Raw genomic sequence first — 24,317 nt, 5'->3', positions numbered from 1 at the left:
GGCCCTACTGTCCCTTAAATCATGTTTAGGTCCCACTATGCCCCAAGTCATTTATAGGCCCCACTGTGCCCCTGAGCATTTGATAAGGACCCACTGTACTCCCTGAGTCATTTATAGGGCCCACAGTGCCCCTGAGCAATTAGTAAAGTCCCACTGTATGTTGAGTCATTTATAGGCCCCACAGTGCCCCATAGCAATTAGTAAGGCCCCATTGTACGTTGAGTCATTTATAGGCCCCAATGTGCCCCATAGCAATTAGTAAAGCCCCACTGTGCCCCTGAGTCATTTATAGGTCCCACTGTGCCCCAGAGCATTTAATAAGGACCCACTGTACTCCATGAGTCATTTATAGGGCCCGACGTGCCTCTGTACAATTAGTAAAGCCCCATTGTACGTTGAGTCAGTGATAGGCCCTGCTGTGCCCCTGATCAATTATAAAGCCCTACTGTGCCTATGAGTCATTTATAGGCCCCAATGTGCCCCATAGCAATTAGTAAGACTCCATTGTACCCCTTGAGTCATTTATAGCTCTAACTGTGCCCTTGAGCAATTAGTAAGGCCCTACTGTGTCCGCAAGTCATTTATATGCCCCACTATTCCCCTGAGCAATTAGTAAGGCCCACTGTACACCCTCAGTCAATCATAGGCCCCACTGTGCGCCTGAGCAATTAGTAAGGCTCTACTGTGCCCCTGAGTCATTTATAGGCCCCACTACCCATCCAAGTCATTTATAGGCCCCACTGTGTCCATGAGCAATTAGTAAGGCTCTCCCTGTACCCGAGTCATTTATAGACCTCACTGTGCCCCCTTAGTGTTTATAAGGCCCCACTCTGCCACAGCAATACAATAAAATAATAAACTCACTTCCATCACGCTCCTGGGGCATCCTCCATTCTCTTACTTGGCCACTTCTGGCCAGGATCATGTGAAAGACTCAGGTGGAGTGATGACATTACTGCAGCACCCGGATGGCAGAGGAGGCTCCGCACAGAGAAGCAGGAAGCGCACTTCTTTAAGTTGCCGTTACCGTACATTTTAAATAATGAGGACTGGATCAATTCCATCCCTGAGTGGGTCCCCGAGGCTCAGTGGGTCCCCGAGGCTCAGTGGGCCCCCGAGGCTCAGTGGGTCCCCGACGCTCAGTGGGTCCCCGAGGCTCAGTGGGTCCCCGAGGCTCAGTGGGTCCCCGAGGCTCAGTGGGCCCCCGAGGCTCAGTGGGTCCCCGACGCTCAGTGGGTCCCCGAGGCTCAGTGGGTCCCCGAGGCTCAGTGGGTCCCCGACGCTCAGTGGGTCCCCGAGGCTCAGTGGGTCCCCGACGCTCAGTGGGTCCCCGAGGCTCAGTGGGTCCCCGAGGCTCAGTGGGTCCCCGAGGCTCAGTGGGCCCCGCAGCTACCTGGGTTTCTGGGTGCTGATGCCAGCCCAGACTAAAGTCACAGAAAATACATTATGGCAAATAAGGCAGGCGAAGGAATATATCATGTTACAGATGAAACAGACGCTGCTGCTTTATCCTCCATCACTCATGGAGAAGTGACGACTCCGCCTGGTAATAACTATGACAGTGATCAGTGCAGCCGCACATCTGAGTAGGTATAACACAGAGATCTGTATAGTGATTCCTGGGCGCAGAGACCGAGCGCTGACATGAAGCTACATGGGTGATGCGAAGAGACGTGATGCTGCTGCAGATGTCTGCGTCCAGGAATAATGTACATATTCCAGCGCTGACCTCCCGCGATCACCAGGGGCGACATCCAATCGCTCACACACGGAGCATTCATACCGCTGAATACGTGCAGAATACGTGCGGTGATCAAAAAGGTGATCGATCTCCAACACGACCACAACAGATCCCATACAGGAAGATCCAAGTTATAAAATCTTCATTCTATAATAAGTTTTATTGTTCCCAATGCAGGAGGTAAACTGACCAGAAACATACATTAATTGGGGAGACCAAAACTCTACAGAAAACTGCTTTACTACTGAAATTCTATCTATGCACTGAGCTAGGTTCATACTGTATTTATGTTATTAGCCTGGAACTGGGGCTGTAGTTATGTACTGAGCTTGGTTCTGGTGCTGTATCTATGTTATGAGCTTGGTTCACATGCTGTATTCATGTTTTAAGCTTGATTCTGGGGTGGTATCTATGTACTGAGCTTGGTTCTAATGCTGTAATTATGTTAACAGCTTGGTTCTCATGCTGTATTTATGGTATGAGCAGGGTTTTGGTGCTGTATTTATGTATTAAGCTTGGTTCTGATGCTATATATTTATGTTATGAGCTTGGTTCTCGTGTTGTATTAGGTACTGAGATTGGTTCTCATGCTGTATTAATGTTATGAGCTTGGTTCTGGTGCTGCATTTATGTACTGAGCTTGGTTCTGGTGCTGTATTTATGTCATAAGCTTGGCAGTATTTATGATATGAGCTTGGTTCGGGTACAGTATTTGTCCACTGTGCTGTTCTGGTATGGATATGCTACTACAGTATCTTGCTGCTTTCTGCACAAGCAGGATACAGGCAGACATAATTTATGATGGGGAAGGGGTGCCAACAAAATTCTGTGCAGGATGTCGTCTGTCCGAAGGCCAATGCTGCTGGTAATTGGTTCTATAGTCCAAAATATCAACCAAAATGAATACAAAAAAAGAAGCAGATAACTAATACAGATAAGACAGAGAAGTGCTGGAGGCTGTAAATCACTTACTATGATGGGGACAGCAGCCTCTTAAGGACTGTACAGAACACACAGCGCACCAGAAAATAACATGGAGCCGCCCTCACTGGATGTCCACAGGAGCTGCTCATCCTGGTACAGGAAAAGGACATGTAGTACTGCACTGTCCCGTAGAGAGGCGCTACTAGACCCCAATCAGTGCGGCACCTCAGTACTAAAGGGTTTTAGCAGTGACCCTGCTGATTGGTCGGATCTTCCACAGATTGGGACTGTCTATGTTGTATCCAGCTTCGTGTTACAGCGTCCGGAGCGTTGTGTGCTGAGAATATTGTATCAGAGGCGGCGGTAACACGAGGGAAACGGCACAACAAGCATAATGATGGCCTGATCCTCGTACATGTAACCGTCTGAACGGCGTTTGTATAAGGCACTCGGAACAAGTTAATAAATAAATAAAGCCACAAAATGTTACAATGTTTCAACTGTAGAACTTTAATATTAACCAACATTGTAAAATCAGATCTGACAAAAATCACAAGCGGGAAACAGCGAAGTGACAATTAGTGGAGATGAATATGACAACGTACCGCCCAGCGCGGCGGGGGGCATTCCCATCTATCATGAGAATATGCCATCACCTTATGGGACCCCCCTAAGAGTGAAGGGGACGCAGCGGGGGCCGTTGTAATGCTGCGTCCCCTCACTGGTTCCCCTGCACAGTATCCCCTTCGCTCCCTGCTGTGGTCCCAATGGGGTCATTCGCATTTCCTGCACACTCAGGTGGTCAGTGACCACTGTGCAGGGAAAACTGAGAAGGGGATGCAGCGCTGCACGGTCCTAGTGATATGCCGGGAGTGCCGAGAATAGCTATTTAGTGTTAAAACGAAATTCCAGGGTTTCCAGGGTTCTGGTGTGGCAGCAGCACTAGTTGTCGTGTCTGGACCCCTCGGTCGTCGCTCTACCGCTATTGGCTATAACTACAGACCACTGACTACAATACTCACCAGAGGCTGCGAAGCAATGACCGAGGGGCGTCAGACGCCACCACAGAACTGCGTAGCAGAGGTTGTTTCCTCTGAAAGGTCCTGGCCATCTACAGTAATTGGCCAAGGTGTGGGGACGGTCCGGGTCCAATCTACAGACATTATTACATTTGGAACTCAAGTTTTGCTTTTAATATTTCAGTTTGAATCAGAAAAAGATTCCGTTTTATTACTTGTAGTCATTGATGTTCAGGTCGGCACATTCACCTCCATTGTAGATATTGTGTTCTCCACCGGCTACAGGAGGACGAGTCATGTGTAAGCAGGCTGGCTAGGTAGCTCTGCTGGTGCAGTCCCGCTGACGCTTTACTGCTTGGGTTTCTAGATACGTTCCTCCATACATCTGTATGGACTCTACTTACATCCAGCATCATGAGTGTCAAGAGGGCGGTCTCCACTCACTTTCAATGGGTGGCACCAGGCTTCCTCCGTCACCTAATGTGATGCAGTGAGTGAAGACCACCCACTTGACACATCGGCAGCACTGAGAGCCGAATCTAAGTGTAAGGACGTAATGTTATGCTATATGATGTTTTTGTTTATGATTCACGGGAACTGTGCCTTTAAGATACAGGAGAGTTTGGAGGACTGAATGTGAGGGGGGTCTCTCTGGGTGTGTCCGTTCTCCTTCTAGTTCTTGCAATCTCTGGCTGTTTTCGGGCAGTGTGTAAAGGGCTTTGGATGGAGCGAGAAGGATAGCAGGCAGCTCCCCTGCACTGGTCCTAGACCCAACGGGCTATCCGAAAACAAGCAGCCCTACAGGCAGGAAACAACTGACTCTGCTTCCCTGCACCTCCAAGAGAAGAGGCAAATTCAGAAACTTTACCCCTGTTTGCTGTTTGGAATCGGTTGTACCCATCCAGGACATTACACACCGGGGCAGCGGGTATAAGGACTTCTGGACTCTAACTCTTGATAATTAGCATGGCTGCGCTGGAGTTAGGAAAAGTCCTTCAGTTAAGAGATTCTAAAGAGACTCCCCGAATTGTGGCCGCACACGATCTTACCCTCCCATGGGAACGCGGCTTTTCATTTTTTGCTTACGCAATATCTTAGTTATAGACGGTAAAACTGTTCTGTGGCCGAATCGGCCTTACATCGTTTACAGCTCCTGTTAATAAACGTTGTAAGCAGCGAGGATGCCGGGCGACCATCATTATACCAAGCACCACCTATAATGTCCTGGGCTCAAGTTAAAGAGACCAGCCATCGACCACAACCCAAGTTAAGCTCGCCGGGTCCGAGAGAAGAGGCGCTAATGACTCTACATCCCCCTACGGCTGAGAAAGCTACCATGACCCCAAGAGGGGTATCTGTTGTGGGTCAGACAGAGCCGACCTCCACTGTGCCAGCCAATGAGGGGCCAGCCCAACTTCCACCCCGGCCCGATCCTTCATTAGAAGAATCAGATCAACAGCAATGGATATCAGAAAGCGCGTGCGGCCATAGAGTCAGCAGGGCCGCGCTGGTAGAGCCATGCAGCCGCCACCGCATAGATGCATGACAGGTCCTCTTTAAGAGATGAAGCACCTCAATGCTATGGGTTATGAATAGAGATGAGCGAGTATACTAGCTAAGGCACTACTCGCTCGAGTAATGTGCCTTAGCCAAGTATCTCCCCGCTCGTCCATAAAGATTCGGGTGCCGCTGCGGCTGACAGGTGAGTTGTGGCGGGGAGCGGGGCAGAGCGGGCGGGAGAGAGGGAGAGAGAGATCTCCCCTCCGTTCCTCCCCGCTCTCCCCCGCAGCTCCCCGCTCCGTGCCGGCACCCAAATCTTTCGGGACGAGCGGGGAGATACTCGGCTAGGCACATTACTCGAGCGAGCAGTGCCTTAGCGAGTGTACTCGGTCATCTCTAGTTATGAACTGAATATATTGTGTGGCACTATAACAATTGGTTGTTTCTACATAGAAACCTTTACATTATATGTGTGTATTATGGTATGTAGTTAATAGAGATACTCAAGCGAACCGCTGACTGCTGTTAGACCTAAATTACCGGTAATGGAAAGAAAGCTCCTCGTTGCGGGCCTCGTACCGTCCATTCAGAGTTTATTTGTAAGGTCATACAGAAGACACAACAGCAACAAACTACCCTACAGGATGTTTGGGGGGAAATCAGCATTTATGGTCCAAAATATCATATATGACATATCACTCTCTATTATTTCATGTTTGGTCCAACTATTATACTGAAAGGAGGACTAAATTGGTAAAATATGAAAAAATAGAGAGAATCTCTAACTATTAGCCAAAATCAGATACTAAAAAAGTATTGTACCGCGCCTCACTTACAAGTGTTTCATACTATAGAAGAGAGTCCACAAGCCATTAGTAGAACTGTTTTACCAATTATGATGTATAGTTGATGGGCTGGTGGGGGGGTGGGGGGGTGGGGGGGTAGAGCTCTGTTGATTGGCTGCAAGGAAAACTTGATAGGTCAATAGAAATAGAAAAACCTAGAGGAGTCGTCACCGACCATCAGATATCAAACACTGAACATCGAAATAACATCATATACAGGGACTCAAGATGTCTGCATGTTCTGGGGGTAGGGGGGGATGGATAGATAGATAGAGAGATATGAGATAGATAGGAGGGAGATAGATAGATAGATAGATAGGAGATAGATAGATAGATAGATAGATAGATAGATAGATAGATAGATAGATAGATAGATAGATAGATAGATAGATAGATAGATATGTGATAGATAGAGAGAGAGATAGAGATAGATAGGAGATAGATAGATAGATAGATATGAGATAGATAGGAGATAGATAGATAGATAGATAGATAGATAGTAGATAGATAGGAGATAGATAGATAGATAGATAGATAGATATGTGATAGATAGAGAGAGAGATAGAGATAGATAGATAGATAGATAGATAGATAGATAGATAGATAGATAGATAGATAGATAGATAGATAGATAGATAGATAGATAGATAGATATGTGATAGATAGAGAGAGAGATAGAGATAGATAGATAGATAGATAGATAGATAGATAGATAGATAGATAGATAGATAGATAGATAGATAGATAGATAGATATGTGATAGATAGAGAGAGAGATAGAGATAGATAGGAGATAGATAGATAGATAGATAGATAGATAGATAGATAGATAGATAGATAGATAGATAGATAGATAGATAGATAGATAGATAGATAGATAGATAGATAGATATGAGATAGATAGATCTTTAACAGCCGGCCAGCATGTGATCTTTACATTATCTGCCATATTAGCAGCTTTTTGGGTGAAATTCTGGTCAATTTGCCTTAACTAAGGATTGTCCCGGCGCCCCCGGATAGATTCCCGGAGGGGCACTTTCATGAGTTAATGTGGTTTATGAAGAGACCCCTTTATCTGGCTAGCAGCACATTGCGGATTGTAAGTGTCTGCGCAGTCAGGTTGCCTTCTGAAGATTCGCTCTCCTGAGCCCGGCTATTTCTTAAGGAAAAAACAGTCGTTTTATTGTGACATTACGGCAATCTCATCATTTCCGCTGACCGCTTCTAATTTGTCATCAATATTCCTAGAACAGACTAGATAAAATGATATTGACACCATGCTGCACAATAGCCAAAGGCAGCAGGAAGCGCGCGGCGCGGCGACAGACCACAAGCTTATTCCATTCAAGGATGCCGCAGATAAATCTGGCATTAGCTAAAATTGATTTTTTTTTTTTTTGAATTTCACAAAAGCATCTGGAGGAAAAGAAGCAGAAGGGCCGAGCCTCTGAGCTGTGCAGATTACACTGGGAGGAAGCTGTGAAAAATGGAGCCCGCGCCGCCTGCGGAGTGTAATGGGCAGAGCGGATAAACGGACGGGGCGCTTAGGAGAGGCGAATTCAGAGAGGAAACAAGTGGAGGAACGAGGGGAGAAGAAGTCATGGAGAAGCTTTGCATTCAGTTAGATGCTTGAGGTGATGGAAAGGAATATGTATCAAGATATAAAGGCTACAATGTAGCGAGATCAAACAATAACAACATTTAGTAACATGTCCGGGCGTGAAGCATCTCAGTCCTCAGTCACTGCGCTGTTCAGACGTCTTTCCACATCAGCAGTGAAGGGTTAACAGAGATTCATCCAAGCCCCGACCCACCCAGGAATTCCAGTACGTGATTATTGCCGATGGCGAGAAGAAAACCTTTTATTTTCCCTCCCAGCCAGATCCAGTCACAACACATCCAACTGCGATACTAGTGAAAGAATTAAGCCGAGCTCCCCACCCTCGCCCCACCGACAAAGAGCTGTGGTGAGAGCGTCTTAGGCTGCCGCCGTCCGAGGGATTTACGGAGATTCAGTGTTGGAAGCGTTTCCTTTATTCACATAGAAAGGGCGTTGCTGGGTCTGTTGGAAGCAAAGAAGCCATAAGTGTTAATGACTTTAATTGTTTTCTGCAGACTGAAATGTATTATACAGATTTATAATGTGGATCCTGCTCTAATAATGTAATCACAATTTGTATTAATATGACGGCGCTCGCTACATCACACTGGACCGCTGCCAACATATGTAGGAAGTGACAGCAGTGGAGCATTAAAGGGGTCCTCCAGCACCATACTATTGATGGCCTATCCTGAGGAGAGGCCGCAGCACTTCAATGAGCTGATCGGCAGGGATCCCATGCAGTGGCCCACCTAGCCGGAGGATAGCTTATCAATAGTTTAGTGCTTGAAACCCCCTTTAAAGGACGGTCTGAGTTATATTTTTTCACTAAAAGTCTATTTCCCATGCAGTAAAACAACAACCGGCGTACACTCATCGCTCCCGCTGTGCCCCATGCCGATGCTCGCTCCTCTGCTGCCCTTTTTACAAGCTGAAGTCCCGCCCAGTTTATGTGACATCACAGGCGCTGCAGCCAATAACAGTTCAGCAATCAAGCACTAAGCTCTGTTATTGGCTGCAGCGGCTGTGACGTCCCATAAGTAGGCATGGGAAGCCTATAAATGTGACCTCAGGGGGGAGACCTGGAGCAGGCACTGGTCAGCTGCTGCAGACCCCACTACCCCAGGCCAGGAAGCTGCAGCAGCGGTCATGTGCTGTTCAGGCCAGCAGACCCCTTAAATAATTCAGATTTTGGACACTAGATACAAAACTCCTAAACAATTTCAAGCCCCGGACCTTCTATATACTCTACAGTCCCAGATGGGACCCCTAATTAACATCAGACCTCCTAAATAAATTCCAACTATATAATACAGATGCAGACTCCATAAATAAATGAAGACCCCCTAAATACAGGCCAGACAAAGCTCCCTAAAAAGATTTAGACCCCAGATTCCTGAAATTCAGACTCAGCGCCACTAAATACGGACCAGGCAGACCCCTAAACTGCTGCGGACCCCATACACTTAGCTCTCGCTCTCCACCTCCTTGCTGCTCTCCTCTGTGGCCCAGGGACCTGCAGTAACATCAGTGACTTTGTGCAGCTCCTCCTGCAGGTCCGGTCACTCACTGTGCAATCAGGTTTTATCACAGTTTTTGCCATGAATTGCAGCAATAATCATGTCAAAACTGACTTGCGCATCAAATCTTTGGACCAGGGACCGCTGACCGGGCAGCACAGTCTTGGCTATTGCCGAGCTTCGTGGGAAAAAACACGATAAAACTGTGATGTGCCACAAGCATTTGGGCGCTTTACGTAGCCGCTAATTCCCAGCATCCTTAAACCCTGGGTGGCCACCCAAAGCGCCACACGGTAATCTGTGCAGCTTCCATCCACACTGGACAAAGACCTCTTTGTAGGTCGAAATGTGGGGTTTCATTTTTATGCTGGATAGATAAAGGCTGTTGGACAGCTGCCCACCGGACGGATGCCGCCAGCTTCTACACATTCCGCTAATCACGTGCCCATGAAGGATTCTGGACTCCGTGACGCTGCATCTACCTATGAACCCTGCAAGGCATACGAGGATTGTGAATGCGGTGTGGACTTGTCTATTTGTGCCGGACTGTTGGACTTTCCAGACTTTAGAACAAGGTGGAGGCAAAAAATGAGGAAGATTCTAGAGAAATCGTGATTAAAATAGTTCCAGCCCTGGATTATCCAGAAGCCGACGCTCCATCCTCGAAGCTCCGGCACATTCTAGAAGTAACTGTAAGGAAGACAAGATACCACAAATCCCACCACCAACGTACCAGCAGGCTTTGCTTTGATGATTTCCATGTCTGTGGCAGGGGCTTTGTTGGCTGGTGTCTGCTCATCAGGGGGTACACTAAAGGGAGACAGAGTGAGCATTGCATCAGTACAGAGACGTGAACCCTGCAGAGTGACCCCCGCCACCGGTGGACCCCCATAAGATACACAACAGGGCGATGAACCTCGGCGCTTACAGGTATCCACACAATTACATACAGCTACAATCAGGAGGATCCCCAACGATTACTGATCCAGTTCATTTATCAAAGTTACACATTTTTATCTGTTTGTGAAAAAAAAGACAATCAAAGACGAACTTGTAACGAGCGGATTCACCAAATTCACCACAAAACGCCACTTTCACCAACTACTGCAGGCTCAGAGTTATCCCCCATGACGAGCGTCTTCAGTACTTAGTGGAGCCCCGTCTGCTGGTGAATGGGCGCGACTCTCCAGAAACGATGGCGGACGGTCCGACGGAATATCCAACTTCTCTTTTATTAGATATATTAAAAATAGGGATGAGCGAGTATACTCGCTAAGGCACTACTCGCTCGAGTAATGTGCCTTAGCCGAGTATCTCCCCGCTCGTCCCTAAAGATTTGGGGGCTGGCGCAGCTGACAGGTGAGTCGCGTCGGGGAGCAGGGGAGAGCGGGCGGGAGAGAGGGAGAGAGAGATCTCCCCTCCGTTCCTGCCCGCTCTCCCCCGCAGCTCCCCGCCCCACGCCAGCCCCCGAATCTTTAAGGACGAGCGGGGAGATACTCGTCTAAAGCACATTACTCGAGTGAGTAGTGCCTTAGCGAGTATACTCGCTCATCCCTAATTAAAAACCAGCCTAGGATATGCGTTTCGGGGTGAGCCCCTTCTTCAGGCACTTGGGTGGCATTTCACTTCTGGGACTGCAGGGATATGGATCCCAAAACTGCTGGTGGTTCCAGCGATGAAGACTGCAGGAGACGTGGAAGATGCCCATCGTTGGTGGGTTCTTCTGGTGGGAAGCTGCTGTCTGGTTATCGTCTTACCCCGTTCCTCATGGACAACGGCCTCCAGCTCACTAATATTCTTGGGTTTGGGTGCCGCAGTTGCCTTCTTCACATCCCACCAAAGATTTTCTATGGGCTCAAGTCAGCTGACTGTGACGGCCACTCCAGAACCTTCGTCTAAAGCCTTGGTGGCCTCAGAGGTCTGCTTGTGATCATTTTCCTGTTGGATGACACCCAAGCTTCAGCTTCCTCACAGAAGACATTATGTTTTCTTCTAGAATCTCCTAATACTTGATGCAATCCATCTAGTCCTCCTGACGCTGCAGGTTTCCAACACCAGAGAATCGCTGAGCCACCGCCATGCTTCACTGTTGGCAGGGGGTTCTGCTTCATTCTTCCTCCTCCAGACGTACCACCGATCCATAAACTCGATAAGTTCCAGTTTTGTTTCATCGCTCTGCAGAACAGAATTCCAGAACTCCTCTGTTTCTTTATAAGATTTTCAGCATTTTTTGCGCTCCTGGGTCAGGAGACGTGGACGGCTTGGAGTTTGGCCAGAAAGATCTTCAACTTTTAGCATGCACCTTATTTTGCAGATGCAAACCTCAGTGCCGCCACCAGATCTCGCTGCAGGTCTTTTGCAGTCACTCGAGGGGCTTTGATCACCAGCCCCCTCAGGAATCTGGTGGCAGCCAGTGATAGCGCCCTCTTTCTGCCACGTCCAGGTAGTGCAGCCAGTGTTCCTGTAACTAGCTGTATCTCTAGGAACACTAAGCACACTTGTATCTTTGTATTTCCTTGTTTGCAGAAGGCAATGATCTCTTCTATAACTTCTTGGACCGCTCTCTTCAGCCATATTTCTAACGTGAAATCAAATATCACAGTCAACAAAGCCCTCGCAGTCCAGCTATTTGATGTGTTTAATCTCAAGCACACCTGATGCGACTAACGAAGCCCTTGATTAGTTACACCAGGTGTGCTTCAGACAACAGCTGATTTGCAGAGGTGTGCTCTTATGAGGGATTCTCTTCAGGGGGTTGAATAATTGTGAGGGTGAATTGATACAAGCACGCATGATAACAGTCTGGGAAGCGTGGACCGATATCACGCTTCTAAAAAAGGGGCTGTAATAAAGGGTGGGGTCCAATATAGGGGCTGGGAGCTCTTCTAAAGGGGCCATTCAGTGTCACTGTCCACCTAACATCGTCCACACTGACTAAGGCTTAGCAAACAAATACATGATACAATATGAAGTGATATACGGTTACCATTCATGTTAAAGAGGTTGTTGTCCTGCTGACCGCTTGACTCTGTGGTTGTCACAGTAGATGTAAACTGGTAAGAAGGTGCTTGGTTGGGGCCTACAAGAAGTAAAATACAAGTAATATAAAGCTGCCATAAAGATACTGTCAGGCAGGTAAGTAGTTTCTTTTACCAGAAATTGCCTTGACCTTCATGCCGCACCTGTCAAGTCATATGTAGTAAGGATAATGTGAGGGCAAGAAGGATCAACATGGAAGCCCTCAAGCCATCGAGTAACCAAACCTTAAAAAGGGGTTGTCCCTCTTCTAGTAGTTCTGCTGCAGGAAGTAGACAGCTCCATACATTGTGCAGTGGCCTGGGTTGGTACTGCAGGCTGAATCCCTTTCATTTTAATAGGACTCAGCCTGCAGTACTAACCCTGGTCATTGCAATTATCGGTCAAATTCGCACGATCCACCGATTTTTTGAACGATATTCGTTCCGTGTAAAATACAGTTTTTCTTTTAGACGGTTTCAAAAGACCATAAACTTTACATAATGGAATTTATTGATCTCCATAAAGGGTTAAAGATTCTGGATCCGGGCCGGCTGCAGAGAGGGTCAGAGTCCTTAGAACAATGAAGCGTTGAGTTCCCTTTGGCGCATTACGTGGTACTGTAGTCATCATGGTGGGTGCCTCTCGCCAGCCGGAACCCAGCCGTGCACTGATGAGGGGCCCGGAATGACTGACTACAGGGTAGGTAACTCACCGGCTCGGCCAGTAATTATGTGGAAAGGCTGGTGAATTGTCTTTTACCAGCCATATTAGCGACCCCTGACCCTCCCCCCCACTCGTATCTGCAATGTGTACAGGTCATGCAGGAGGCAGATGCAGGGGTGAGAGGTCAAGGGTCACAGTTCTAATTACAGCAGTGGTGGCAGACGGGAACTAGAGGGGCTGGGGTAGGGGTGAGTAAACTCCTTGATGCTCTGAGGTTCAGAATATGGAGGGGGGACTATTACCACTGGGGCGCTGTTACTATTGGGGCCACCAATGCAGACATTCTTGCTATTGGGCGCCCTAGTACATCTGGGGGCACCATTGGACGGCCGCTGCTGTCATCATTCTGTGACCTCTGACCTGTCCCTCTGGACTCTGCATTCCTGCACCCAGTGCAGATGCTAAGCGGTGGTCAGCGGCCACAGACTGATGACAGAGGGGAGCTACAGTAAAATGCTTGTCAGGTTGCTACCTGGTTTGAGGTCTACTGCATCTCAATATTACTACTAGGGCGACTATATGGGTCACTATTACTACTTGGGCCACTATGGGGGTCACTATTACTGCTAGGGCCACTATATGGGACACTATTACTACTGGGGCCACTATGGGGGGTACTATTACTACTAGGGCCACTATGAGGTGTACTATTACCACTGGGGCACTGTTACTATTGGGGCCAGTAATGCAGACATTCTTGCTATTGGGTGCTCTATTACATCTGGGGGCACCACTGGGCGCACTGTTACTTTTGAGGCCACTACCAGGGGCACTAAAACTACTGGGGACCCTGTTACTATTGGCGCCACTACTGGAGGCGCTATTCTACTGGGGCCACTGTTATTGTTGGGCCCACTATTGCTATTGGTGATGCAACTGGGGGAACTATTACTAGGAGGGTTACTCAGTAAATCACCAGCCTAGCCGGTATTTATTTTTTACTGGCCATACTAATGTCCGATAAAAAATAATTGCCAACTGTGAAGCGGCCGGCCAGCAACCCGCCAAGCATTTTACTTACTGGGTCTGTAGCTCCCCTCTGGACGGCCGCTGCTGTCATCATTCTGTGACCTCTGATCTGTCCCTCTGGACTCTGCATTCCTGCACCCAGTGCAAATGCTAAGCGGTGGTCAGGGGCCACAGACTGATGACAGAGGGGAGCTACAGACCCTGTAAGTGAAATGCTTGTCAGGTTGCTGCCTGGCTGGAGGTCTACTGCATCTCACTATTACTACTAGGGCGACTATAAGGGTCACTATTACTACTGGGGCCACTATGGGGATCACTATTACAACTGGGGCCACTATGGGGATCACTATTACAACTGGGGCCACTATGGGGGTCACTATTACTACTGGGGTCACAAACTGATGACAGAGGGGAGCTACAGACCCCGTACGTGAAATGCTTGTCAGGTTGCTGCCTTGCTGAAGGTCTACTGCATCTGACTATTACTAGTAGAGCCATTATGGGGGTTACTATTACTACTAGAGCCACTATGGGGGTCACTATTACTACTAGAGCCACTATGGGTGTTACTATTACTACTAGAGCCACTATGGGGGTTACTATTACTACTAAAGCCACTATAGTGGTCACTATTACTACTGGAGCCACTATAGGGGTCACTATTACTACTAGAGCCACTATGGGGGTTACTATTACTAAGAGAGCCACTATAGGGGGTCACTATTACTACTAGAGCCACTATGGGGGTTACTATTACTACTAGAGCCACTATAGGGGGGTCACTATTACTACTAGAGCCACTATGGGGGTTACTAATACTACTAAAGCCACTATAGTGGTCACTATTACTACTAGAGCCACTATGGGGGTCACTATTACTACTAGAGCCACTATGGGGGTTACTATTACTACTAGAGCCACTATAGGGGGTCACTATTACTACTAGAGCCACTATAGGGGGTCACTATTACTACTAGAGTCACTATAGTGGTCAATATTACTACTAGAGCCACTATAGGGGGTCACTATTACTACTAGAGTCACTATAGTGGTCAATATTACTACTAGGGCCACTATGGGGGTCACTATGGGGGTTACTATTACTACTGGGGCCACTATGGGGGTCACTATTACAACTGAGACCACTATGGGAGTCACTTATTACTGAGGCAATTAAGGGGCTTATTATTATTGCTAAGAGTCATTAAAGGGGGCAGTATTGGGGGCACTACAGTGTTACTTCAAATCTCAATGGTTCAAGTATGTGTTGGGTATATTTTGTATTGATGCTTTCAATGCCCGTAAAGTGAATGGGATTTTTTTGCCGGTTGGGAAGGGCATTCCACACTGCACCTCAGGTGGCATTAAGGCTTAGGGCCCCCTGTCAGCAGGGGTTTGCCAACCAGGCCCCCTGCCAATCAGCTGATCTTAAGACCATAGAGAGCCAATGTGCTGTTGGAAGAGACAGGATCCTACACACTGCAGGGGCGCGAAGGCAACATTTCAAGAGAACTGCAGTGCGCAGGCCATAGTGTCCCACCTCCAGTCCTCAGGGACCCCAACAGGTCATGCTTTCAGGACTTCCTCAGTGTTGCAGCGGTGATGTAATTATTGTCGGTCCTCAGACATTGCCACCGGGGTTCTTACAATTAGATATCCTGAACACATGACCTGTTGGGGGTCTCGAGGACAGGAGTTGGGAAACACTGGTGTAAGTAGCTGTGTGTTCCGGCAACACATCAGTTCCATACACTAAAGTAGACTAGAACTCAATGCAAGTACATCAGCGCTAGAAATGGCAACTATTGACCTACAGATCAGCAAAGGGAGACGGAACTGAAGTGTAACAGCGGCTTCAGCTCCCATTGATTTCGACAGGAGTGAAGTTAGCCAGGGCACTTTCTCCCCATCCCGTGAGGCCCGTCCACCCCGCTGCACCAACAGCGACCACTAACTATGGATAACTTATCCTAAGGATAGGTTATCAATAGTTTTTTGCCCAGAAACCCCTTTAACTATTTCCATTACCCCCAATGAGCACACATGCCCAACCGCCCTGCCATTCAATCTCCTCCTTCCCGCAGTCATGCAGCTCGGGGAGACTGTTTCCCGGACTCTACATTTAGTCCTGCATGTTGACCAGAAACCTGTAGATATTCCTAAAGCGGGCCATACACTTTAGATAATGGTTGGCCAATGATTATTCCTCTTGATCTCCCCATACACTTGCCATGCATGCATGTGTTTCCAATAGGGAGTCTGGTGCCAGCAGAGTCCTCTTCACTAAGATAGCGAGAGGCTTAACAAAAAATGTAAACTTTACTCCAAAAAGGACATGTGCCAAAAAAGTGTGGTTAGACCTTTGCTAAATTCGCCTCAATATTCCCATTGTCCTTGTCATCTACACCGCGAGTAATAAAACATGTTATAATATCTCTGCCGTAGAATATGAACGCTGCCTTTACATTACATTTATTACGGTTTCTTGTAAAAACACAAATTATAAGACTTGTAATTTAGAACAGAACCAGAAAAATAACATACAGTATGTTGACAAAAGTATTGGCCCCCCCACCCCAACCACCCACCAATCCAGCACTGTCAGGTGATGAGTGAGCAGTAGGTATAAAGGAGAGGATCACACAGGAGATCCCAGTACAGAAACCATCAGATGTCACCAGGTGTAGAGCTAATACCGGGGTCTGGTGGTAGGGATGTCACCAGGTGTAGTGCTGACAACGGGGTCTGGTGGTAGGGATGTCACCAGGTGTAGAGCTGACAACGGGGTCTGGTGGTAGGGATGTCACCAGGTGTAGAGCTGACAACGGGGTCTGGTGGTAGGGATGTCACCAGGTGTAGAGCTGACAACAGGGTCTGGTGGTAGGGATGTCACCAGGTGTAGAGCTGACAAAGGGGTCTGGTGGTGGGGTGTCACCAGGTGTAGAGCTGACAGCGGGGTCTGGTGGTAGGGATGTCACCAGGTGTAGTGCTGACAACGGAGTCTGGTGGTAGGGATGTCACCAGGTGTAGTGCTGACAACGGGGTCTGGTGGTGGGGTGTCACCAGGTGTAGAGCTGATAAAGGGGGCTGGTGGGGGGATGTCACCAGATGTAGAGCTGATAACGGGGGCTGGTGGAGGGATGTCACCAGGTGTAGAGCTGACAACGGGGTCTGGTGGGGGGATGTCACCAGGTGTAGAGCTGACAACGGGGTCTGGTGGGGGGATGTCACCAGGTGTAGAGCTGACAACAGGGTCTGGTGGGGGGAAGTCACCAGGTGTAGAGCTGACAACGGGGTCTTGTGGGGGAATGTCACCAGGTGTAGAGCTGACAACGGGGTCTGGTGGTGGGATGTCACCAAGTGTAGAGCTGACAACAGGGTCTGGTGGGGGGATGTCACCAAGTGTAGAGCTGATAATGGGGTCTGGTGGGGGGATGTCACCAGGTGTAGAGCTGACAATGGGGTCTGGTGGGGGGAATGTCACCAGGTGTAGAGCTGACGACCTGGTCTGGTGGGGGGATGTCACCAGGTGTAGAGCTGACGACGGGGTCTGGTGGTGGGATGTCACCAGGTGTAGAGCTGACAACGGGGTCTGGTGGGGAATATCACCAGGTGTAGACCTGACTATGGGGTCTGGTGGGGGGATGTCACCAGGTGTAGAGCTGACAATGGAGTCTGGTGGTGGATGTCACCAGGTGTAGAGCTGACAACGCGGTCTAGTGGTGGGGTGTCACCAGGTGTAGAGCTAACAGCGGGGTCTGGTGGTAGGGATGTCACCAGGTGTAGTGCTGACAACGGGGTCTGGTGGTGGCGTGTCACCAGGTGTAGACCTGACAATGGGGTCTGGTGGGGGGATGTCACCAGATGTAGAGCTGACAATGGAGTCTGGTGGTGGGATGTCACCAGGTGTAGAGCTGACAACGGGGTCTGGTGGGGGAATGTCACCAGGTGTAGAGCTGACAACGGGGTCTGGTGGGGGAATGTCACCAGGTGTAGAGCTGACAACGGGGTCTGGTGGTGGGATGTCACCAAGTGTAGAGCTGACAACAGGGTCTGGTGGGGGGATATCACCAAGTGTAGAGCTGATAACGGGGGCTGGTGGGGGGATGTCACCAGGTGTAGAGCTGACAATGGTGTCTGGTTGGGGAATGTCACCAGGTGTAGAGCTGACAACCTGGTCTGGTGGGGGGATGTCACCAGGTGTAGAGCTGACGACGGGGTCTGGTGGTGGGATGTCACCAGGTGTAGAGCTGACAACGGGGTCTGGTGGGGAATATCATCAGTTGTAGACCTGACAATGGGGTCTGGTGGGGGGATGTCACCAGGTGTAGAGCTGACAACGGGGTCTGGTGGTGGGGTGTCACCAGGTGTAGAGCTAACAGCGGGGTCTGGTGGTAGGGATGTCACGAGGTGTAGTGCTGACAACGGGGTCTGGTGGTGGCGTGTCACCAGGTGTAGACCTGACAATGGGGTCTGCTGGGGCGATGTCACCAGGTGTAGAGCTGACAACGGGGTCTGGTGGGGAATATCACCAGGTGTAGACCTGACTATGGGGTCTGGTGGGGGGATGTCACCAAGTGTAGAGCTGACAACAGGGTCTGGTGGTAGGGATGTCACGAGGTGTAGTGCTGACAACGGGGTCTGGTGGTGGCGTGTCACCAGGTGTAGACCTGACAATGGGGTCTGCTGGGGCGATGTCACCAGGTGTAGAGCTGACAATGGAGTCTGGTGGTGGATGTCACCAGGTGTAGAGCTGACAGCGGGGTCTGGTGGTAGGGATGTCACCAGGTGTAGTGCTGACAACGGGGTCTGGTGGTGGGGTGTCACCATGTGTAGAGCTGACAATAGGGTCTGGTGGGGGGATGTCACCAGGTGTAGAGCTGATAACGGGGGCTGGTGGGGGGATGTCACCAGGTGTAGAGCTGACAACGGGGTCTGGTGGGGAGATGTCACCAGGTGTAGAGCTGATAACAGGGGCTGGTGGGGGAATGTCACCAGGTGTAGAGCTGACAACGGGGTCTGGTGGGGGAATGTCACCAGGTGTAGAGCTGACAACGGGGTCTGGTGGTGGGATGTCACCAAGTGTAGAGCTGACAACAGGGTCTGGTGGGGGGATGTCACCAAGTGTAGAGCTGACAATGGGGTCTGGTGGGGGGATGTCACCAGGTGTAGAGCTGACAATGGGGTCTGGTGGGGGAATGTCACCAGGTGTAGAGCTGACGACCTGGTCTGGTGGGGGGATGTCACCAGGTGTAGAGCTGACAACGGGGTCTGGTGGGGAATATCACCAGGTGTAGACCTGACAATGGGGTCTGGTGGGGGGATGTCACCATGTGTAGAGCTGACAATGGAGTCTGGTGGTGGATGTCACCAGGTGTAGGGCTGACAACGGGGTCTAGTGGTGGATGTCACCAGGTATAGAGCTGACAACGGGGTCTGGTGGGGGGATGTCACCAGGTGTAGTGCTGACAACAGGGTCTGGTGGTGGATGTCACCAGGTATGGAGCTGACAATGGAGTCTGGTGGTGGATGTCACCATGTGTAGGGCTGACAACGGGGTCTAGTGGTGGATGTCACCAGGTAAAGAGCTGACAACGGGGTCTGGTGGGGGGATGTCACCAGGTGTAGTGCTGACAACAGGGTCTGGTGGTGGATGTCACCAGGTATAGAGCTGACAACGGGGTATGGTGGGGGGATGTCACCTCCATATATCTATGGGAATTTGGCAGAAAGCGGCCGCGGAGGATTACTGCAGTCATTGGGGCAGCCCAACACTGGATTGAAAAATGTGAATAAAATCCAATTTCATTACTTTCTATGAGTGTCCCAATACTTTTGTCAACATAGTGTAAGTGAACACCACCAAAGAACAGAGCCTTAAGTGTCCAGAAATCAGATAGTAACCCCCAGATCACAAGGTGAAGACCCCCATTTATTATTCCCACTGTGATTCAGATCTCAGTCACATCAGCCAGAACCAGTAGGAATACCTTTCTGAAGGTCTGCTTTGCGGCTCGGTGTGGGAGAATGGTCTGACATCCTGTAGGGTCCTATAAGAAGAGGAGCTCGCCTATGAGAAATAGCCTGGAGAATAACACTAAGACCTTATCTAATGCCCCTGGAGACGTCCTCAGATTCTGTTACGCATCGGGGCGGACTACTGGCTCATAATGCCCCCAAAATTGGCACCAGTGCCATGGACCGTATCCACTTCCATATGTATTATCCATTTTAGATACTTTGTATATCTTGTTGGATTGTAAGATGTGTAGGTCTATTAATGACTGGCCAGAAGTCTGGTACATACTGGTGTAAGGGAAAGAGGTGGCACCAAGTCCATCAAACATCATGAGCCTACTGTAGTGTGCCGACACACCCGAGACCGCCGGCACTGGACGAGCTGTCTAGACCGTCTCTCCCATACACGTGGGTCTTCAGCTCAGCCGAGCATTCATGAGCTCAGGGAGGTAAGTCACAGTCAGACAGCTCTAGTGCCGGCTTATCTCCATCAGTTGGGATAAAGGTGAGTGTCCTGCATAGAAGTTCCAGAGTTGTCCGAGTATAAAAGTAACTTTATTTAAGCCAATATTTATAAATCTGGCCCGATAATTGTGTGTGAATTCACACGTCCCAACGCTGTACATGATGAGATACGTATAACAGTTATGTTGCGTTGACAATGCAGTCCTGTCTGCAGGGACCGTATTATCCAGCAGGTTGATATATAGTTTTGTGGAAACCACTCAGTATAACTTGTAAGTTATACATTTAAATATCAAATAGGAAGATGAAGCAATGCCTCTTCAGCGCCCCCTATTGGTAGGCAGCATTCCTGCAAGTCAATGGCAGACTTTTTAATAAGCCTTGTATCAAAAGGTCGGTCATTGACTTGCAGGAATGTTGGTGTCCAATAGGTGGCGCTGAAGAAGTATTGTTCCATCTTCCTTATTTGCATATGTCCCAGAGGAGCGTGCATGGCCTTATCAGTCTCCTCACACCTTCTAGGTGCTCTCCTTAAGAAGAAATCATACCCTTCCTGACACTCATTCATTTAAATCTCATTCTATACTTATGAGTCCAGTGGGCGGACCTACCAGTGATTGACAGTGATCTCCGTACACACACCCATTTAGAGATGGCTGAGATCACCAAATAGGACCGCCCACTGGACTCTTTAGTATAGAATGAAATTTAAGTGAATGACTTACAAGTTTTACTGAATGGTTTCCACAAACTACATGTCGCTCTGCTGGGCTCCTCCTGCTGTATAATGTGCTGCCCGCCGGTCAGACTCCATGGGCAATGCGGCGGCACCTTATAGGGCAGGCTCCCTTTTAAAGCTCAAAGTCACGGTTATCACTAGTATATAGGCTTCTGCTATAGACTAAAGAAAGTATCTCGGCACAAGGTGTTCTGGTGCCTCGGGGGCTTCTTTAACCTTAACCAGCAGTCCAGCCACCGACTAATGAGACGTTACCGCCATGTTAGACTTAAATTGATTCAAATGTAGCGGGAAGATCTGCATCAAAATCCACAGCATTGGTGCGGCAGGGAATCCGCAGCTGAAGTCAGTCTGCGCATGACGGCGCTCCTCACCTCCCGATACTGTGCCGCTGCCAGCCGCATGAGGGCAGTGGACCCCGCCACCCAGCGACCGCTATGGAATGCTGCTGGTTGGGTGATGCCACTTCTGACCGGCGCCAGCGGTGCACAGTAGTGGCTGATGGGTGCTCTGCCCCGTTGGTGCTGGCAGCATTCAGTATCCGGAGGTGAGAGGAGCACCATCATGTGCAGACTGAAATCCGCTGCGGATTCACTCCTGAATATGAGTCAAGATCCACAGGATCCACCAGATCCACAGGATCCACCATGCAGATTTTGACCTGTTTTTTTTTTTCCTGTGGAAGAATATCTGCAGCATTTCTGCTCCGTGTGAATGTGGAAAAAGGGGTTTCTAGGGGCTGAGGGCGCATTAACAAGGTGGGGGGGTTCGTGCGATCGGTCCAAGAAGTGATTTTTATGAGAGTGATGCATTGTGAGAAAACTGCATCATAGCACTCGTGATGTTCTCGAAAATTGCCCATTCTTCTCTAAGGGAGCAAAAAAAAATAAAAAATCGCATTGCACTAGCATGAAACCTGCAGGGACTAATGAGAAACAGGACATGCTGCAATCATTCTATCGCATTGCTTCTTCTTGCAGCGCTGAGAAAGAACAATTGAACGTGTAAAACCCCCATTACAAACAATGGGTTCTTTTCTGGGCATCTTCTGGGCACACAGAAATCGTGCAGGAAACTTGCCCATGTAAATCCACCCTGCAATACCGATTACTTATCCTCAGGATTGGTAAGTGAGGGTCCCCCACCGGGGGTCCCCGGCGATCTGCTGATGGAAGCTGCCTCTGTGACGGCCTCTTCCCATGGCTCATGTGAGGATGGGCCACCAAAGCCCAGGACCCCCCCATTAACTGCAGTTGTGTTTCCTCAATTAGATAGAGTCTGAAGAATGAAATCGCCAATATTCCGTAATCTTCCTCAAACGCTGCCGGCCGCCAACATATGACAACTTACTGTTGTCGGCTGAGATTAAAGCTGCTCTGCAAGGATTTCGCTCGGTTCCTCTGAGCCGCCCACAAAGAGGAAGCTAATGGTAACGGCCGACCTTCTCTCACAGATGGCCGGCGACCAACAGAAAGTTATAAGTGCCGAAAGTTTCATGTCTCCTCTAAACTTTCCAGAAAAGAAAGTTACTTTCTTATTGCTTCCACTAACATCGCTTCCCTTCTAGAAGGAGCCGGCAGATTGGCTGCAGACGTTTCGGTGACTGCTCCATGCATTTGTATGAGGGTTGCAGGAATTGATCAGCTGACCTTTATGGCTATTCTTTAAAAATACGCAGTGCCAAGATCTGCACCAAGTTCACCTCTTGGCTTCGGCTAAAAGAACGACCCCCATGGAGCACCCCAACAACCACCATGTTCTCTCAAGAGCGGGGTATAGCAGCGGGGAGTGGGTGGCTATGCCGCCTCTGCTTACACTGCCTGCCATCTTATTCTGTATCCACTTCAGTCTTATAACACTAAGAGTAAAATCCTGCATCTTGGATATAAAGTCGCCCCCGGGGCTCGTTAGTGTCAGTCGTGACCGAACAACCTGCATGTTATATGCAGAGGGAATCCCGGCTACACAAGGCTTCCCCCCAGTAAGACTTCGTACCTTTGTTTCCATAGATGCTGTTCATGCCTGCGGCAGAGTCGGTTAGCGAGCGGGCCTGCGACGGCTGGTAGGACTGACGGTTACCTGGAGAGAAAAGACACAGTCTGCTCTTACTGCGCCAATCTGAGATTACAGGAAACACTTAAAACACGATCCAAGATGTTAGAACTGAATATAGAAGCGTCATCAGCGGGACGTTACATGAGGGATCAGCGGGACGCTACATGAGGGATCAGCGGGACGTTACATGAGGGATCAGCGGGATGCTACATGAGGGATCAGCGGGACGCTACATGAGGGATCGGCGGGACGTTACTTGAGGGATCGGCGGGACGCTACATGAGGGATCAGCGGAACACTACATGAGGGATCAGCGGGACGCTACATGAGGGATCAGCGGGACGCTACATGAGGGATCAGCGGAACGTTACATGAGGGATCAGCAGGATGCTACATGAGGGATCAGCGGGACGCTACATGAGGGATCGGCGGGACGTTACTTGAGGGATCGGCGGGACGCTACATGAGGGATCAGCGGAACACTACATGAGGGATCAGCGGGACGCTACATGAGGGATCGGCGGGACGTTACATGAGGGATCGGCGGGACGCTACTTCAGGGATCAGCGGGACGTTACATGAGGGACGCTACATAAGGGATCAGCGGGACGTTACATGAGGGATCGGCGGGACGTTACATGAGGGATCGGCGGGACGCTACATAAGGGATCAGCGGGACGTTACATGAGGGATCGGCGGGACGCTACATGAGGGATTGGCAGGACGCTACATGAGGGATCAGCGGCATGCTACATAAGGGATCAGCGGGACGCTACATTAGGGATCAGCGGGACGCTACATGAGGGATCAGCGGGACACTTCATGAGGGATCAGCGGGACGCTACATAAGGGATCAGCGGGACGCTACATAAGGGATCAGCCGGGCGTTACATGAGGGATCGGCAGGACGCTACATTAGAGATTAGCGGGACACTACATGAGGGATCAGAGGGACACTACATGAGGGATCAGAGGGACACTACATGAGGGATCAGCGGGACACTACTTGAGGGATCAGCGGGACGCTACTTGAGTTACATGAGGGATCAGTGGGACGCTACATGAGGGATCAGAGGGACACTACATGAGGGATCAGCGGGACACTACATGAGGGATCAGAGGGACACTACATGAGGGATCAGCGGGACGCTACTTGAGGGATCAGCGGGACGCTACTTGAGT

General features: G+C 49.4%; 1 protein-coding gene across 2 annotated transcripts in view; it reads right to left on the bottom strand.

Moving 5' to 3' along the window:
* Positions 1-6,874: 6,874 nt before the first annotated feature.
* The window catches only part of TRIM29 (tripartite motif containing 29), a 65,594-nt gene continuing 48,151 nt past the window's right edge, over positions 6,875-24,317 (bottom strand). The window contains exons 6-10 of one of the 2 annotated variants that reach the window (XM_066606087.1): positions 23,076-23,159; positions 19,849-19,908; positions 12,135-12,227; positions 9,882-9,958; positions 6,875-8,090 (exon numbers count right to left, since the gene is read on the bottom strand). In XM_066606087.1, the coding sequence (XP_066462184.1) occupies positions 8,031-8,090; positions 9,882-9,958; positions 12,135-12,227; positions 19,849-19,908; positions 23,076-23,159 (374 nt within the window). In that variant the 3' untranslated portion in view covers positions 6,875-8,030. The remainder of the gene's footprint in view (positions 8,091-9,881; positions 9,959-12,134; positions 12,228-19,848; positions 19,909-23,075; positions 23,160-24,317) is intronic. The other variant, XM_066606088.1, reaches the window with a different exon arrangement.

This window comes from Eleutherodactylus coqui, chromosome 6, assembly GCF_035609145.1.
Source record: "Eleutherodactylus coqui strain aEleCoq1 chromosome 6, aEleCoq1.hap1, whole genome shotgun sequence".
NCBI classification, from domain to species: domain Eukaryota; kingdom Metazoa; phylum Chordata; class Amphibia; order Anura; family Eleutherodactylidae; genus Eleutherodactylus; species Eleutherodactylus coqui.
Note: the sequence above shows the minus strand (reverse complement) of the source record. Positions and strands in the feature narration are given on the sequence as shown.